Raw genomic sequence first — 19,883 nt, 5'->3', positions numbered from 1 at the left:
ATTCCTTAAACTCCCAAAAGTTTGAAGCCAACCAACCATCACAACTTATTGCTAAAATAAAAACTCTCAAAATCAGAAGAGGATACAGCAGGCAACGTTTTTTACTTCACTTTACACAACAGACATTAATACTGTAAGTCTGTCTGTCTTCCTAACAGTTAATAAACATTCTAACCAGTAAATGTACATATCTGATACCCATTTTTTCTATGAATGAAAACAATAATTCATTTAGTACATTTCAGGGGAGTGAATATACTTGTGTGCAATCAAATCAATTGACTTTGTGCATTTCTTCAGCAAAACAAAAAAAATTGCACTGTGTAGTTATTTGCTTATTGTCAACTGTGTAACACCAAGGAGAGTTCATGGCATTTGCATTCAGATTTTAAATCCTTCAGCTTTACGTAAGTACGTAAGCATATTGAGTTATGAGGCAAACGAGCACTGTAAAGGAAATTTTAAACATATAATCTCATCTGCTTTACAAAAGAAAACAAATAACTGTAAAAGATTAACAGACCCTGCCTCCTATAGTTTCTCACTTGCTGTGTATTAACAAAATACAGTCTGATTTGCTGTGAGCTGGACACTGATATCCAAATAAACACTTAAACAAAATCAGTAAACAGAAGTGATCCTTTTAAAAAAACGTGTATATAAACCAGAACTATTAGTCATCATTAAAAAATGATGAAGTAGCAGGGATTGTAAAACCTTTCCAAAGAGCTGACTGAAATCTATACTGGACAAAGCTACTGATACTTCCTATTGAAGTCTGAGTACATCCACCCTGGTTATAAAGATGCCAAATTACACTTTACTGTTAGTAGGATTTTTTTTGTTGTTGTTTTTATTTTTAAATTTTTGATCATGTATAGTGTTTTCTTACCACAAAAGGTACTTACATTATAACCATTTTTTCCTATCTAAACAACTAAATGTAATTTGAGATCACACAAAAGTTCTGCCCTTTCAGTAGCATCTCAGTTTTCTTTCAAAAGGAGTTCAAGTATGCAGTGATACTACTGATAGGTTTTTTTGTTTGTTTGTTTTTTTGGTTTGTGTTTTGTTTTTTTTTTTTACTTTCAGTGTTGACATTGCAACACCATCATGACCAGAATAGTCTATTCTTTGGCTCATTTAATAGGGGACTCTGATTTTGCAACTGGATACTCAAAAATGAAATACACTCAAGTGCAGTCAGGGATTCGCTGAGGGACAGAAGGCAAAGTAATTTCATACTGAGACAACATCCAAAGAAAACACTGTTATCCCTCGATACCTGTCTTTATTAATTAAACCACATAAGAAATGTGCTGTGTAAGTAACAACTCAGAGACATCTACTCTCTTTCTTACCTATTTTAATGATGCTGCTCAGTTCATACAGAAGTAGTTGGTTATCTCCTCCTGTATCCAGGCGTTGTTCTATGTAGCTGTTCAATTCGTACACTACACCTTGCATATTCGTATCCTGGTACTACGGAAGCAAAGATGAGGAGAACATTTTTAGAATAACTCTGATTTATTTTGCAGATTTTATACATGTAAATTCACTACAAATAGTAAATTGAGATTTTTATACCACATCAATCGTGACTGTCCTAATCCAGCTGCCTGAAGAACTGAGTCACTGCCAAGCAAAAGGCACAGCGCTCCACTCTATGATCCATTAGATAGTTGTTCAAAGTGTCCTGAGTACGCCACTATGCAATTAATAATCACCTAAACTTGTCCAAGGTCACACGACAGTGCCTCAAGAAGGAATTGAGAGATGTGACAATTATAAGGTAAGTAATCTTCAATCCCTCCTTTTCAGCTCCTACTCCACCACAAAAGGAGGCAACTCGCTGCCTTTGCCAGCATCTCCCACCTCAACTTCATGAACCAAAAGACAAAACTGTGCCAATCACCAGAGCTTTGAGGTGTAGCTCAAGGCACTCAGCCTTCCAAATACAGCAGCAGTTATCACCAACAGACTGAAGAACAGAAATCGCGTGAGTCAAAATCATGCTAGCTGCTGTGGCCTAACAGGAACTTGCTTCAACTGAAGACAGCAGACAAAGCCAGAAAGACATTATAAATCAGTTTGGATATTTAGATGCGAGCAATGGGGTGCTGGCTGCTGGTATGATGAAACAGCAGGGCGTAGCTAAAACTTCCTAGGAAAGGAGATGCAGCCTCCCTTCAGGGGCCCAGCTGCATTTGGTTATCTGGTTCCTGAGTCCTAAAACCAAGTCCTGAAGGGCTGATAACTCTGGCAGTAAGTGTGCATGTGTAGCACGACAGCATCAAGAACAATACTTTCACAGAAAGCAATACTTGGCAGTAAGTAAAGATTCATTACCCTGCCCAAAACTGGTAATGTGGTAACTGAAGAAAGTAATATGGTCAATTACTTACTGAATTCAGTGACGCAGTAAATTATGTTGCTTAAACTAAAAATGAAGCTGGTGATATTTAGACAAATTAGTGTTGCTTGAAAGACTAAGACTGACTCTCCTACTCATTCATATTTTACAGTAAAATGTAATATAGACTGGACAAATGTAAACAGTACTATAGAAAATGCCACTAAAGTTCAGAGTACAACAGTCTACCACCACTCTCACGTTTATGTGCATATATGTAATTCTGCTCCACATCTCTCTAGATCTTCTCTGTAACTTGGTAAAACCTCTGACACTTACTGATGGATTAAGCACATAACTTACACAATATATTCCATGATGTAACTTTTATTCCCACTAATACTTGTATTAGTGTTGTTGCACTCCTTGTACAACACACTATGTCATGAATACAGAGCATACAGCCATATATTTAGGACACATTTGCTGCCTTCATCTCAAAAAAACCCAAACTCTACCAACAGAAAACCCAAGTGCTTGCTGGATAATATCAATCCCCAATTCCATTAAATTAAGCAGATCTTAATCTTGACTTTAAAATGGCTCCTAAAAATATACAACCTTTGTCATGACCCTTTCTTAACACATGGTGGTGTATTAATCTCTTGCTCCAGATGGACTTATTAGAACATTTGAGACCTAGGGTGTGCCTGAAATTTTCTCAATGTATAACAAACTCAACGCTTCATAATTCTTTCTATAAATTCATGTGGTGATTATAAATCTGGACAGCAACGTAAGGTCAAACTGCATACATGCATAAATTGCTTGAAGTCTTGTGTTTACAATACAGCATACCATTACTGTTATTAGCACCGTATGGCAGCTGGCAAGCTTCCATTGACTGTCCTCTGTTGTGTCCCAAATTTACTACTGTATCATTCTTTAAAGGGAGAAAACAATAACATCGTTTCATGAAAGCGGAATTTTTATACTTAGAATACAGCCATAAGTAGCCATATAACAGGAAAATGCTGAATGAGTCTATATTATTCATATGTGTTAACCCATATCTGCAAAAGTATGTGTAGCCACATATCCTAAAGCAACAACAGCTAATCAAGCACACATGCATAAAGCCTTTATCATGTGGAAAAATGCCTTCTCAGAACATGGAAATGAATATATATGTCTTGGCCTGTGATGCACAGTCAGGACTTAAATCAAATCTTCAAAGGTTAAAGCTAATACATTAAGTGAATGCATCATCAAAATGAGCCCACTGGCATAACAGCCGTGGCAGAATAATAACTTCCCCTGTAATCAAGCAGCAGTTCTGCGTGCATAGTAATTACATAATAAGCTCTGTGCCCTTTATCCTCACCTCTGCAACATATGCTTGCAAACATTTTGTAAGCAGGGCAAATCATTGCATGCATCCATGTTACTAAAAAGATGGCAGCTGTGTAATACATACAATTGTAATATGGCAGATTTGTATTATCAACAATCTGGGGATCCACCGCTGGCCAGATGAATAGAATTTGTCCAGATTCACAATTAAGTAATTCTATGACTTAGATCAACCGCCAGCAATGTCATGCTGTAAAACGTTTTTTTAGTTTTATTATGGTGGAGTGAAAGAGGTTCATTTATTTGGTTCTAGGCATTTTAGATTGAATAACCACAATTACGTTTGCTTGAAAAGCCACAATATTCTTTATGAAACCATGTATTTAAACACTGAATAAATCACCAACAAACCCTGGTACAAGTACTATCCAATGCAGTTGCTATCACAGACCTGCACATATTTGGGTATTTAAGTAAAACTTAACTTGAGGGAAGTAATTCATAAAAAAAATTCAACATGCTTGGTGGAAAAAAATACTTATTTGTCACCATATATAGCATAAGTACTGTTTCTTCATTTGTTTATAATAGTTTTGTTTGCAATTTAAACATCATTAATACTCAAGTACTTTTACTTAATTCATTCTTCCCGTTGTTGATCTCCTTCTATTAAAGATTCAGTGTCTACAAGTATTTTGACCTATTTACTGTAAAATTCTGAATTTCAGTGACATTACATTAAAATAATTCAAGTGGACTACAAGCTGGTTTAGCACTATCATACTACTATCATACTGGCATCATATTTCTAGTCGCTGCATATATATAATGCTACGAAAAAGATACAACAATTAAGGGAAATCCTGTTATAAATATTCATATTCAAATTTATAAATATGAAATAACTTTTTTGCAGGATTTATATGAAAATATTTCTATGGTTATTTGTCTTTAGAATATTGTGGTGCAACAGAAGACAGCAACTCATGACAAGTGATTTAAGAATAACGCTGTGCCTTAGCTCTAAACAGAGAGGCTGAGAATCATAAAAATTTTATTCCATGAATGGAGATACTGAAATATCCATAGAGTGAGATTAATTTTAAGCATTCATTCTGAACAATTAAGACACACACAAAAAAATATTCAAGGGAACTTTAAGCATTCAGTCTGAATGATTAAAGCACCAAAAAAAAAAAATATTCAAGGATACATTTTAATCCAAAGTAAACTTAATGAATGACAAACTGAAATGAAGGTTAACTTCCACACTTTCATGCTTATAAGGTAGCTGGGCCAGGGGCAGTTTATACTCCTGCAGAAAAGAAAAAGCCCTTCTGCTGCAGCAAAAAGCCTTCATTAATACAGTACAGGGTCGATAAGTGCCAACATAATCCAGAAGTTGATCTGTTTTCTCTGTAAATTCTTAAAATGTCTTCTGAATAGCAATGAGAAAAGCAAGTTCCTATGCAATACTTACTCCCTACTACAGAGCTCTTTCTCCACAGCAACAATTGCCTGGTTCTGCAACAGAAACATGTCCTTCCACAGTCTTCACAGTGCATGACATTGTTGCAGGCTAGGAGGAGTTAGAATAAACAAACAGCCCAAATTCCACATAACGTGGAGAAGGATGGCCAAATGTACTTTGGGGATGCAGAACTTCATTAGATGAGGAGAGGGGAAAAAAACCTAAAACCTAACTGTGAAAACCACAAAACATGGGGGAAACATCCACATCCAGAGAGATTCCTCTTGATGTTGCTTATTTTTCGTCTGTAATCTAGGCATCTTGGGCTGGTGTCAGAGGATGTCAGAGGGAACCATAAGGCAGAGCTCTTTGTCAGCTGGCACTGGAGGCCACTAGCCAGCCACGGGGCTATAAGAGCCAGCATAGTACCACCTTCTGGAGGTGGCTGAGAACTCCTGTTTCATTACAGGCTCAGTGGGGAAGGACAGCACAAATGTTTTGCCCAGGGAAAGAAAGAAGGTACTGACCTGTTATATTAGTATGCCTTGCAAACAGGCTTTTGGGAACACAAAGACCAACTCTTTATTAAGCATTTTCTTAAACATTTTCAAGGCTTTTTACCCACCCTTTCAAGTATTATCCAATGGAGATGTAGCAAGGCCCTTGGAAAGCAGTAGGGATCTTCATAATCAGTGGTCCAGGTCCAGCCCCTGGTGCCATCCCAGCCTTCCCCCACTCCATCTGCTGTGCAGGAGGAGCTGGGAGGTGAGGGGCACAGCCTCACCACTGTGCAGGCTGGCTGGACAGAGCCGCCAATGTGGACATCAGCAGTGCCGAGCGAGCTAATGTTATACATGTGTCCAGTGCCACCCCATCCATTTGCAAGGCACTCTAGAGGTGTCAGAGGGGCCACACCATGGGGAAGTGTAGGCTATTCTGTCCCAGCACACTTGAAACTGAGGCCATAAATGAAATGAGACATGTAAGCAGGCAAAAAAAAAACCAAACCAAAAAAACAAAACAACCACCACCAAAAAAACCAGCCTCAAAAACCTAAGGACAAAAAAGCTTTGTAAGATCAAAATGACAATGACATTCTTAAAAAAAAAAAAAAAAAGGCTAACCCAGCAGTTCAGGTAAGAAGCAATTCCTGGACAAGGATTAGGATACATTCAGACAAACAGCGGCTCTTGTAAGGAGCCTCAGTTTTTGAAGGGTGCTAAATCACTAAGAACAAAGGATGTACATAGGCCACAGAGATTGCATATAGACACAGGAGTTAAAAAAACCTATTCTCTCTTTTGTTACATCAAGTAGTATTTCAGATAACCAGCTAATGCTTTATCAAACCACCTAAATTAATCTGTTGACAGCATCAAGACTTGCATGTAATGAATCCAAGTGACTCTGTGCAGCACTTTATACAAAACAACGTCTTTTTGACAGGGACTGGATTTCACCACAAGCAAATACAATCATGAGATCAGAAATGTGAAGACAACCTGCACCCAGACTTCTTCAGTCTTCTGCTTTCTTCTCTACGAAGTATACTACAGAACATCAGCAAGCTGCTAAACCCAAAATGACCCAAATCTCCCGATAAACTTCCAGCCAACACAAGTTTTCTTTCCCTTAAAACTACAGTTGGCAACAAGAATCATCAGGAACAAATTCAAAGATGAGCTAAAAAAAGGTCAAATAATAATAAAAAAAAGACTGCATTTGTTTGCAGTCTTAATGGTCTGAACATTTGCTTGTCATTTGATTGAGATGTCAATCTAAACTATTTCATGCTAGGTATGCTCATACTAGACCAGAGGTATAAAATGACTGGTCTTACTTAGGGATGTTATATATATTCAATGCCATTGATACCTGCTTTATAAAGAAATAAGTTCCAACAGCAACACTTTTGTACTACTTAAAAACAAGCATTGCAGTCACAAAAATAAACAAACAAAATTGTTTGATGCCTTTTGTTGAAATAGAGCATTATGAAAAACCCAGATCACCAGTTACCACCCTGATTTACAAGACTCACTCTATATAATTTTCTGGTTGCCTCTATAATTTATTTTCTGGGAGGATCATCAATACTCAATTACTGTATCTCTTTTAAAGAAATAGTATATTTCCTTTAAGATTTTTTGCACCATAACTTTACTTGCCCACATAATAAGCAGGTTTTTAAACTGAAAAATATTCTGTCCTCTCTCTTCGGGTTTTTTTCCCTCCCCCCTGCAAAGTAATGCATAACTAGAGAGGAACATATTGGCGATCAAATCCAGCCTCTTGCAGGCAAAAGGAGCCTTTTAAGAGATGTCATGTTTAAAAGTACCTAGAACGTGCATTCCATGTGTCACTACACTTTACCATAATGAGTATTCAGACATCCCATTTAGAAACCAAAAAAGCCAGACCTGTTTCACCTGAAAGTCACCTACTTCTTTAAATGCAAGAAATTGTTGTATTTTAGTTATAGTAATGTTACTGCATTTCTGATGACCAATGGGTATAAAAAGAGAAATGCTGGTAGAAAAAAAGCCGAAGTATTTAGTTAAACCAATAATAAAATTGGGAAAAGGACACCAACTTTTATTTGGGTCACTTTTCACTTTCATGTGTACATAACTTGGGCTCTGTACATGTTTGATATGTATGTAGGTACTGCTACCTTCTCTAGGCCTGGCACTTCCACAGGCTGCAATATCTGTATTGTTTAGCTGCAATGATGGCTAGTTCGCATCTTGCATAGAAACTGTTGTCTCTCATTTTTGAGCACAGATAACGAAGAGGCAACTGTGTCCTAATAACAGTGAAGCACATCTAAACTGCACATATGAAGAACCAAAAGTATGGATCTGGACTTCATTCCAGAAAAAGCAAAAAAAAGATCCACAAAAAAACAAACAAAACAAAACCAATCAAAAAAAACCCAACAAAAACCCAAAACAAACCCCAAACCTAGAGAAAAGGAATAGAACTGTTTGCTTGCTTCACAAGGTGGAAATGCTGAGCTGAAGGGTGTCAAATGCTTAGACTGAAAAAGTAGAGGGAATGTGGCAAGCAAGCTTACAGTGCAGAGCTGGCTTTCAGAGGAGCAGTGAGCTTGGAGAGGAAACTCAGAAAAAAGGTATCTCTGCTCCAAATAATCAGAAAAGGTAACTGGGGTTGGCTGGAGTAACCAGTTCTATTTAAACTTGGACACTGGAAAGCGAGAAGCTATAAAGAGCAGACTTAGCTGAGGTGATTAATTTTAATGCTTGTACATAGCCTCAGAGAAAACTGCTTCCACAAGCATTTGTCTGACGTCTGTTCTTCTTGTTTTGACTGGAGAGGACATGGGTTAGAACTTGCTCAGTAAATAAAGTTTAGCATTGCAGCACGGTACACAGGTATTTATGAATTGTTTGTTCACACATCAAACATTGTTCATGACAAAAGCAAAGAAGGGAAAATATGTGATGACATTTGGCAGGATGGGCCCTATGATGTCAAAAGATGAAAACCATCTCTTTCACTCTGCATAGCAAAGGTTCACTAATTTTGAAGGCATGTCTTTCCCAATCTGTTTACGTAGCTGATTTCCAAGCCTTGGAGAGATGGTGAACACCTTCCCTAGAAGAAGCTTCCTGCCAAATAGCCCCCATCCACTGACATCCAATTCTAATCTTTCCATCAGCTCCTTCCCTCTTGTCAAATGGTAACACTGAAATAAACTGCTTCACTAGTAATAGGAAAAATACTTAATAAAAAGCAAAGCCTTGGCTTACAAGAAAAGAACATTATGATCATATAGAAGTAACCACATAAGCTGTTATTAACTGTAAGGCTCATAAAACTGCATGAATATCTCAATTATATCACCTCTCCAGATTATATAATAAAACAGCATAACGAGCTTCATTTTAACTTGACAAGGCTGGATACTGCTCCTCTCTTTAAAAAGCTTTTTATAAAATCACATTCCTTCCTAATACTTGACTTGCAAGAACTCTAAAGACATCATGTACAAAATTAAAAATAAACTTCCTCATTTTCCTACCACTGTTGCTTATCACTACCACCGTATCCACAAGATTTTCTTTATAAAGAAATCAGCTTATACAAGCATCATCTTGTGACAATGGGTGCAATGCCATTTGCATCACTTCTAAAGGCGAAATACATATGTTTTGCTCTAGTTCCCCTAACTTTTTGATTATTTTGTCACAGTCTTCAGTTCTGGGACTGTGCAAAAACATTTAAATTCCATCTTTAATAAGAAAATACTACAAAGAATGAGATTGTTTTGCCAATGTGTCATAAAAAGCTCAAACTTTTATTACCAGTTGCATAGTGAAGATACATGCAATTACTGCAACTGTTTACTGAAAACACACTTGCTAATTCTGTAACTGTCAGTGACATACTGTGCTGGGTGCTAGCTGGTGCCAAGGCAGCTGCCAAAAGCTGAAGTCCAAAAAGGGGAAAGGAGAGGATTAAAGTATTACTCCTGTTTCCAAGAATAAAGTACTATAAATGAGGTAGTCACTTGCTAGGTAATAATTTTCTGGTGTTTATATGGTAAACTTCTGCAAAGTGAATTGCTGTTGGCATCACCGGAGTTTACAAAGCAAAGGTACTTGCCAAAGGCAGCTTCACTGGAAGGGCCGTTCAAGTAAACATGGAATGGAAAGTCATTAGGCAAAATGAACAACAGCTAATTTTGCTATGATCATATCAGGAACATTAAGTATTTCTGTTTAAACTTCAGAATCTGAGGTACAAAAGAGCACACAGTGATCACGGGAAACTTAGCAGCACGTAGAACAAAATCCTGGCTATAGTTCACGTAGGAATGGGGTCATTTTTGCCAACTGAAAAGAATAACATGTTTCCAATGCACACTGTTTTCAGTAGTACTCTCAAAGAAATATCTCTTTAGCCTAGATGTACATGAATACATACACACTTAGTGCTCATACTAACACTTCTCTATTCCAATGCACACTGTTTTCACTAGTACTGTCAAAGAAATATCTCTTTAGCCTAGATATGCATGAATACATACGCACTTAGTGCTCAAACTCACACTCCTCTACTTGTGTTTCTTTTGTGGGTAAAACAGCACAAAGTAAAAAATTCAGCTTAAGTTTTCTTCATCAAACAGTTCAATATCTGGTTTTCTTTCTGAAATCCCTCTGCCCAGAAAACCATTTCTGTAGCTAGGATGGATGGGATCAGCCAACACACATCTGCACAATAAGTAAGCAGAAGAAACTCAGTATTTCCAAGGATGTTCCCAATTCTACATCATGTGAAGAGGAGGTTCGGTCCCCAGTTACATATATTTCATAAACACTGGAATCTAGCATGCAGAAAAAAGTTCACAGGTTCACTGTTTGGTCACAGAAACTCATGAGATATTTTATAATCAGAGTTGTTCTTATGCCAAAAGCAGTCTGCAGGAATCAAGAAATCTTCCCCACCCCCCATCCAACAGCTACTGCGTCAGGCCAGTGGAATAACTACACAACTAAACACCAAAACATTGACTAAAATTGCCATGAGTAGACTGGGTTTAAAAATAAAACATTTTTAAAAGCTTCTTTTCTATTCTACAAATCTCAAAATTTAAAATATGTGGAAGGTTTCATCTACTCCTTGTTTCAAAACCATGCAACGTAATGCTGATAGCTAAGATTGCTACTTCAGCTTCGTTTTTCTACTAAGCTGCTAAAAATGGCAAAATAAAAATGCAGTCCCTATACAACAGCATTTTTCAGAACTTCCTCGGTTTTCAGAGCACTGAACTGCAATACAAACCCTTAAAAATACTGGAATTTCCTTCCAATAATTCAAGAGCTAAAAGTTTGGTTTTGTTTTGGTTTTTGTTTTTTTTAACCCAGAAATCTGGACAACATTCATCCCACTGCATTTTGCTGATAAAAAGAAAAAAAGGCAAATGAATGACAAGTTCAGTATTTAGAGCCCCCCCGAACATACAGAAATGTGTATGTTTATAAAGAAAAAAGGTGAGGTTTTTTAGGGGGAGAAAGGGGTTAAATATATTAAACAAAAAATATCTTCAATTTAATTTTTTTGTCCTGCATAAGCACAACAAAGAAGGAGAGGATTGAAGCAAGTTGTCACAGCATATGACTATGAATGTTTTAATGTTTTCACTCTGCCCAACATTGAAAAATGGGGGGGGGTGGGGGGGTGGGGCGGAAATCAGTGATGAAAAATACATTTTATCGGCATATTTCTACTTTGGTTCCTAGTTAATACAACATTTTAAACCTGTTAGTGATTTAATTCTGCAATAAATTTCCTCTCACTTTTACTTTTGCTTCCCTATGATATAAGCTCCTTCTTGCAGACATTTTCAGGAATTAAAAATGTAACACTTAATGACTTTAAAACTCATAATTCTTCAGTCAGCATGAATATGTCTTTTTGTCTGAGAAACATTACTCACGTGCAGAACTTTCCTAATTTAAATTCCCATTTATGTTCAGATTTTAATTAAACTGGCATTTGTTTGAGCTGCTGCTGCTGAGGAAAGAGGTTGTATTACAAGGGTCTATATTGTTATGTATGGCGTTATTCAAAAATACTATAAACTTACAAACATCTTCATTTGTAGTAGGGTGCATTACCAAGAGCCCTCAAATATTTTACTTTAAATAAAAAACCCAGTAGTGTAACACGGTATACACACAAAGTGCACAGTGACTGATAGCTAAAAAAACCCAAGGGGGACAACGTTTACTTAAGAACTTCTGAAGTATCATCTGCGTTCGGCTGACTCCAGGACTTCACGTGACAGCCCATCCATTTTCAGGATAACTCCAAGTCATTGTATGTGACTGAGGGGTTGAGATGGCTGGGACCAGCATGCCTCAGAGATGGGGGGGGTGACTGGGCAGGGCAGACTCAGGCAGGTTCTGGGCTCCAGAACTTGCTTTTTTTGCGCCTTAAACAGCTCAAATGTGGTAACCTAGATAGGATTTGTAACTCATTTTATAGAGTTTTAGGTAAAACATGAATCTGATTACCAAATTCATGACAATTAAAAGGAATTTTCTTCCACATAAATAATTACTACTTCTGAGATTTTTAGGCAGATATATACTTACTTTGAAATCAAAACAATATGTAAGATATACTAATAACCATAATCTTTTGTTATACCTGTTGAATAATAAGGGATGACCAAAAACCGTGTTAACAATTAATAAATTACTAAAACATACTAATTTTTACCTAAATTCTCAACACCCTTATACGTCCTGAGCATATCATGTATACAGAGAACATCTGCTTTAATAAACTCATTTTAGACATCATGTAATCTCTTTTTCATTGTCTCCCAAGAGGTGAATTTCAGTTCCCCTTTCTGCCAGCCCTTGCTCTCAGGGTTACCCAGCTGAGGTTTCCACTGCCAGCCTGTTTCCACCCCTTCCTTACCCTAGTATTTTCCAAAGGACTTCCACTGAGAGCAAGACCACCCAACCAGCTTTTGCACCCTTTCAATTAGTGTTATTTTTAATATGTGTCTAATGATACTGTGTTTCTCCTGGGAACATGCAATACTTTACACAAGACACTGAAGAAGAGCTGGGCAACAGGACTGCGATTTCACCTCAGAAAGCTCTAAGTGGCTCCCTCATCTTATTTGAAATAACATTCGGGTGCTTCAGGCTGACTGGACACATCTAAGGGCAACAGATTGTCCTGTACTGATCTTTTGTCACTCCCAGCAAAGGCACTAGTTTCTAACTGATCCCCCTAACTAGTCCTCTGCCATAGATTGGCATTCTGCAGGACAGTGTCAATCAGAGGTAAGGTTAGAGTTGCGAATTCATTACTAAACATGTTTTTTTTTTTAAGATTTTACGTTACATTTCATACAGTACACTGCAAAACTTTTCAAATTAAAGAATTTAGCTTATCTGTACCACAGCACATCTCAAAGGGAGTTATTAGATCAGGCATATTCCTTCCCTTGTTTCCTCTTATGCTTGCCATCTCTCAAGGCAGTAACACTGATTAAATAGTCTGCCGTTATGCTCAAAGTCCCATGATTTCCCTGGTTTCCGTGAAGTAACTGTTTAAAACTACATCATGAAAATAACAGTGAGAACTCTAAATTTGTTAATGCAAAATACCTTTTAATTTATTTACAGCCGATCAAGTGTTCTTAATGTTTACTTTACTTATTAACTGTTCTCTAATCAGTCAGTACACCAATTTCTTTTCTCTGGAGACCTACTGCGTCCAGGGAATAGAGTCGGATCTTGATCAGAGACTGCACAAAAATCATCTCAAGTGAACAGTGGGCCTCAGAGACTACACTTCTTTACAGAGGGGATAGAGAGCGGCACTTACCCTGCTGACTTCTTTAGGAGTCGATTCATCTAAGAGAAAACAAAACAAACAATTAGGCACTCAGGGAAGTTTCCAGGCTGAATGAAGAACAAGATGCCACACATCAAACAATTTTTGCACCTTTGTATAAAACTTTTCTAACATGGTTCAATAAAGTAATTGAAATATCCTGAGACCGGTGTGCAGCTGCAATCTTTACGCTTCTAAATCTAAAAATGAATTTAAATTAGGGTAAAGTATTCAGGAATTCTGTCCTGACGTAATAAGAACACAAAATTTCCCACATTTCTTAAGTCAACTCACAGGCCAGCTAAACCAACAAGTCCTGTACCATTCTTCTACATTTACATTCCAACTCAGTATGGCACAGTCAGAGAAGTAAAGGCCTTTTGCTACCAAACACATGCCACCAACACCAACATGTGCAAGAGAGTGAGTAGGCTTAGACTTTCTGTTCTGAAGATCAAAGATGCTATTCCTGTTGACCTCTTTGCATGTGGAAAAAAAGCCTTGTGACTATAATAATAGAAGAGTATCACCAATGTGATCTGGCATAACACATTAAAAGCACATAGATTACAGGTTTTTTATATATATATATATATACACACACACACACACACAAACACTATCATGTTTTGTGCTTTCAAATACAAGCAGACTCTCATGCATTTTTTTGTAATGTAAATATGTAAAGATAAACACAGATACAATACCAGAGCACTAGCTAAAACACTAAGGTATTTCAGAAAATAAAGGGAAAGCAGTTACATAGTAAGAACGCATCTGTCATAGGAAGAGTTTCCAACTTCCAGTTCAACCACACCAAAAACAGTTTAAGCACACCTTTACAAACTTCCAGTTGGCTAGCTTCTGAAAACATGAAGGGAACTATTTGTAACCTTTTATTTGATGCTAGGAATCAAATTGCTATGCTTTGGAAATACAATTTTAAGTCACCAAATAGATTTAATCTCACAGAATACATGTATTTTGATACATCTCTATTGGAGTGGATTTTCGCATGTCTGTCAAACATAGTATCACCTAGGCTGCTTAATAGCAGATACACCACATTTTCTCCAAAATCATCTCCAGGTGAAGGAGAGATCTTAAGGTGCCCCTTGAGAATAGCACATTCACTGGTATTTCAAGGTTATTACCAACATAGGCTCTTCATATCTTGCCATTTAAGATGAACTTTTAAACAATAAACCTAGAAAAAAATGTCTAGAAAATTAATTCAAGAATGTCTAGAAAAAAAAATTCAAATTTCCAATGAAAGAACCCTACATAATACAGATTTCTCCTCAAAACTGAGTGATACCAAGTAAAATTACGTATTTCACAACTATAAGTGAGTATTAGTCTTCTCTTACCCCCAAATCAAATCATATAGCAGTAATTTACACATGCAGAACACAGACATAAACTTAAATGAGCTGTTTAAGGTAGTTCTGTTGTTTGCAATGCAATGTATAACACATACTCTGCAATCTTCAGTGATGTTATCTTCCTTGACCAGATGAATCTACACACCAGTTACAAGACCAGCCAAATCTAGAATCAAAATCCATCTCCCCCACTACCTGATGTCTGACAGGGAGCAGCAGCAGATGTGAACAGCAGAAAACAGTGATGACATAATGATGCTTTCTGTGGAGCATACGCTCAGTTTTCAGTAACCAACTGATCAAACATTTCTTGAACCAGTGGTGACATTTTTCTGTTTAAAAGACTAGGATGAGGTTTTCATCCTCACACTTTCAGGCAGCAGGAGGGATGTCAGGTTTTGTTTGTTTTGTGATTGGTTTTTTTCCCAACCTGAGCCACCATCCCTCAGCATTCACACCACTCTCCGAGTTTCATGGTTTAAACACTTACTATGAGAAAAGCTGTCTCTCTTTTCTTTTGAATGTGCACATTGCAAACTTCATCTCATGCTGTCTGTTCACCTTATCTATGGAGCCTGTGACTCTACAAATCTGTCAAACAAGGTTTTCTCTGCATCACGCCCCACCAAAACCTTTCCTGGCTTGAGAGGTCTGGTCTGATTTGCTGCTGGTGCCAAGCAAGCCGCTCAGCACTGCTGGGTGCTATCACTGCTCCTACTACCTCTATCCCACTGCATCCTTCTGGGATGGAAAGTCCAGAACTACAGGCAATACAGCAGCTCAGGAAAACATAATGGGGACATACAGGATGACACAGGGATGATTTAGGGGTTTTCTCTCTATTTGAAAAGAATAATTCCAAACATCTTACCTGTATCTTGATGGTTCCTAAACACTGGGCTAATATTTTCAAACGTTTATACATTGTAATACCAATATCTCTCTCCAGAGCACTAACAACTAATTAAGAGCCCACTACTGTATATGTAAAATTAGAAACATCCGCCCCCATGTAAAGTAGCCAGTATTTATCAGTATTAACTTTGTCAGCTGTTTTAGCTCTGTTACTTTGTACTTTTAGCACCCCAAATAACTTCATACCCTAAAAAAACCCCACCAAAACCAAAATTATCTTCAACCCTGTATGTATCCACTTAACAAAATCATGCATGTGTATGCTGAACAGCATGGGTAAATCATAATAGTCATCTTCCTCTACTGGAACAAAATGAATTTATTGTAATATACCTAGTAAAAATGACCACCACAATCTTATGGCTTTCACACTATTGTGAGACGTAACTGCCACTGCAGTTTCCAATGATAGACAGAGGATAGATTAAATGCACCAAATCTAAAGCTTACTAAACAGTATAAAAGTTTACGTAATCTCTATTTGAGCCACCATAAAAATTTTCAGTCCTCCAGTATCAGAAAGACCAATTAATCACTTCCAATTCTCTGAGATCCTTGACAATGCAATTTCATAGTCTGAGCAGGATGTTACAAATGCCACCAACCCAACATGAAACTTCCCACACATATATAATACTGTGCTTTAATTTTTACATGAGATACACAGGTGTCACTCCTGCCTTGCAATTCATTGTTAATTCCCTTACTTATAATAAAGAATAATTCCTGTACTTATAATATTTACATTTATTTAGATTAAAGGAATCATTCTTTCACTAAGTAATTGCATAAAGGTAACATATGAAAACTCCATCCAGGTCTAGGTCCATTTTTGCTGGTTAAAAAACATGAAAATGGACAGATGGTCATTATATCAAAAAACTTATTTCTTTCTGTGAGAAAATTAAAAGAAATATGCTAACAGATCAGGAAGGGAAAAAATAATACCTATGGAATTCAATAAAGATACATTATATGGAACAATTATTAGCGCAAATACTTTTTCATAATAAAAAAAAGATATAATCAATATGCCATTTTTTGAGAATAAACAAAGTGTTTGGGAGGTTTGGTATTAAAAACCCACAGATAAGGTTTGCAATTCAGGGATTATGAACTGGTGCGAAAAATGGAAGATTTTTTAGGGGAAGAAGGAAAGCAAAAGATTAAGGGGAGAGGGAAAAAACAGCATGGAATACTCTAATACATCTAGGTGAAATTACTACACAGTGAACTAGAAAATAATTTTCCCTATTAAAATAAATGAAAAGCCTAACAAGACACTGCCACCCTCACCCTGCCCCTCAAGAGTAAAGGAAGAAACGTGACCTGAAGTGAATCAAAGTGCTTTTCTGGAGATGCAGTCTTTATGGTCCAGGTGCACGCCAAGTAACACGTATCCCCCACTGCTGGTACCACCTTGCTGTGGTTTCATCCACAGGAGAAAATGCTTATTAGCATCTGCACTGAGGGAAATAAATACCCTGGGAGAAAGCAAGTGTTTGTGAAAGAGATCACACTAATGCTCCAGTCACTAGAAACTTTTCAGCTGGAGCTCACTTCTTCTTTAAACATCACACACAATCAACCAATGCACCTGAATAACTGTCACTCTCTCAATCCCATTTGCTGGTAGTATTGCTGTCTGCAGAATTTAGGAGGATAACGTGTATTTTTTGTGATACCTGAGATAATTATTAAAACAGAGTAGTACAAGAAAAATGTATGATTTTGTTCTGGCACTCTGAATATGCCAACGCCGTTCTTAATTTCAAAAATAAAGTGATGAATTCTTGAAAAGTAGTCACTCTACACGCATATGTTAACTTGGCTGCACTGCTCAGTCGAGGCTGTATCAAGCTGTATTTTTAACATCATGATTCTCAACGTCACTTGATGCACAGTGAGATAGGTAGTCAATGCGATGGGAGCAGCTCAGAAGAGAACACAAGCCGAGCAAGAGGTAATTTTGCCCTCCAGAGGCACTAGGCATTCATCAGTAAATCTAGCAGAATGTCCTGATTTAGCTGGTGCTATAAACTGTGTTTGTTGTTCATGTCTTCTTAATTTGAGCATAAGCACACACATACCACAACTAAAAAAACAGAAAACTGTGGGGAACCGGACTAGATTTCAAGGGCTTCCCCACCTCCATACACGAGACCAAAACCCTTGCACCAGCAATAATGTTCTACCCCTCTGTGAGCTGGTTCAGTCCTCCAAATGTATAGAATATGGTTCACTTTCTAAACTTTCAAAACCAGGTTAACTATTCTAGACCACAAGAATACAGTTACATTTGGTTTTATCTTGACACCTTTGCAAACATTACTATTTAAATAGCTCTCTTCAGAGGTTAGTGACATCGGGAGGAGGCACTGAAGAATGAGAAATGTTCCATGATAAGATTTGGGTTTTAAAAACAAAATTAAAAACTGACAAACCTTAATAACCTCAACTTTACTACCTATACAATTCTAATCAACAACTGCACAGCACACCACAGATATACATAATAAATAGTATGATAATTAAAGACAACATCCATCTGGAAAAGCTTCCATACGAAACCAAGGCAAGCAAGATAGGAAGAAGCAGACAACGAGAAAGGGAACCAACAGGAAAAAAAACTCTACAGAGGATTTTCCATTTGGCACAGCATAAATGAGGCCAGGTTTGGTATTTGGCACAATTTACACAAGGCCAGGTTTAGTATAATTTGGGGTTCTCTTTTAGGTGGGGGGTGAAGAGGTATTTAAATGTGTAATAGTTAATTTAATAGGAAATATAATATTTTACTTCACATATTCAAAAAAAAGAATCTCTTTCCATACTTGTTTTCTACACATCTGGGTGTTTTGTTTTCTTTTTTTTAAAGTGACCTTCCGACAATTCCAAGACGCTAAGCCAGAGTAGTCACAAAGACAACTGGGATGCAAAGCAAGCTTTCAGCATCTGAGATATGATATTCTGATGCATTTATCAAGGAAGCAATAATTCTAATCCCTAGTTAGTTTTATCAGAAGAACTCTTTTGGAAAAATAGTATTGTGCTTTCTCCCTGGTCTTATGCAGTTTTCTGCACTGCGTACTTAAATACTGCTGCTGGCCCACCATTGTTGATGACAGCAAACAAATGCTTAGGATTAATTCTGTTTATGAGATTCCAGATAGCTGTACAGTCACAGTTTCCCAAGGAATGTTTCCCCACACAGCAGATGTCAGATTGACCTAATAATTTTTCTTTTAAAAATTTGCTTTAGGCTAATAAAACACAAGTTGTTTGGAATGCAATTAGACCAGCATAAATATCTTTGCTTTTTTTTCTCCCTTAAGTGTCATACACACACACATCAATACAAATTCCACATCAATATGTATGGACTGGTTAAAGACTGATCTCACCACCATGAGATAAAAGTTTACCATGTTTAATTTATTTCTGTAGTAGAATGGCATCAATCAGATGAGTTGGTCAGTCTACTTTAATTGCAGTTTGCATCCTTGCTTGAGACACTCTGCATCCTTGTTTTAGACACCTTGCATCTGGCAGCCTATGCTTCCACTCAATTTGTAAGATCTTTCAAAGACACCTTAGCTGAGAACGAGCTTCCTAAAGTGGCAACTATCACACATATGTAATGGAAATGCTTAAGCCGCCACTCAAAAATGTTCTTACTTCTTAATGCACAATTTCACTGAGAGCACCTGAGCAGCATTCCTGACTTTCAACTGTCTGGATTTATTTCACAATTCAGAAGCACTTGTAACATTACTTCATAGAAAACTAACTGAGACAGTTTCCTTAGACAGACTTAGACATTGAAAAGGAATATTCATTAGTATTGATCCCTGGTGGCACAGTAGGTTTCTTTCCTTCAAAAGGAGAAAACATGAATTCTAGCTTTTTTTACAACAGTAAGATGCACATTTTTAAAAGTTCCTGACAAAGGATACTTAGTTCTTCCTCTTCTTAAACAACAAAGTAGCGGATCAGAAAATAAGTCCTGAACCAAGACTTC

The 19,883-nt window shown here is 37.2% G+C and overlaps 1 protein-coding gene across 1 annotated transcript in view; it reads right to left on the bottom strand.

Moving 5' to 3' along the window:
- PDE10A (phosphodiesterase 10A) overlaps positions 1 to 19,883 on the bottom strand; it is a 194,471-nt gene that overhangs the window by 66,279 nt on the left and 108,309 nt on the right. Inside the window, exons 3-4 of the mRNA XM_056344009.1 lie at positions 13,554 to 13,582; positions 1,362 to 1,482 (exon numbers count right to left, since the gene is read on the bottom strand). Coding sequence (XP_056199984.1) covers positions 1,362 to 1,482; positions 13,554 to 13,582 — 150 coding nt within the window. The remainder of the gene's footprint in view (positions 1 to 1,361; positions 1,483 to 13,553; positions 13,583 to 19,883) is intronic.

This window comes from Falco biarmicus, chromosome 6, assembly GCF_023638135.1.
Source record: "Falco biarmicus isolate bFalBia1 chromosome 6, bFalBia1.pri, whole genome shotgun sequence".
Classification (NCBI taxonomy): Eukaryota; Metazoa; Chordata; class Aves; order Falconiformes; family Falconidae; genus Falco; species Falco biarmicus.
Note: the sequence above shows the minus strand (reverse complement) of the source record. Positions and strands in the feature narration are given on the sequence as shown.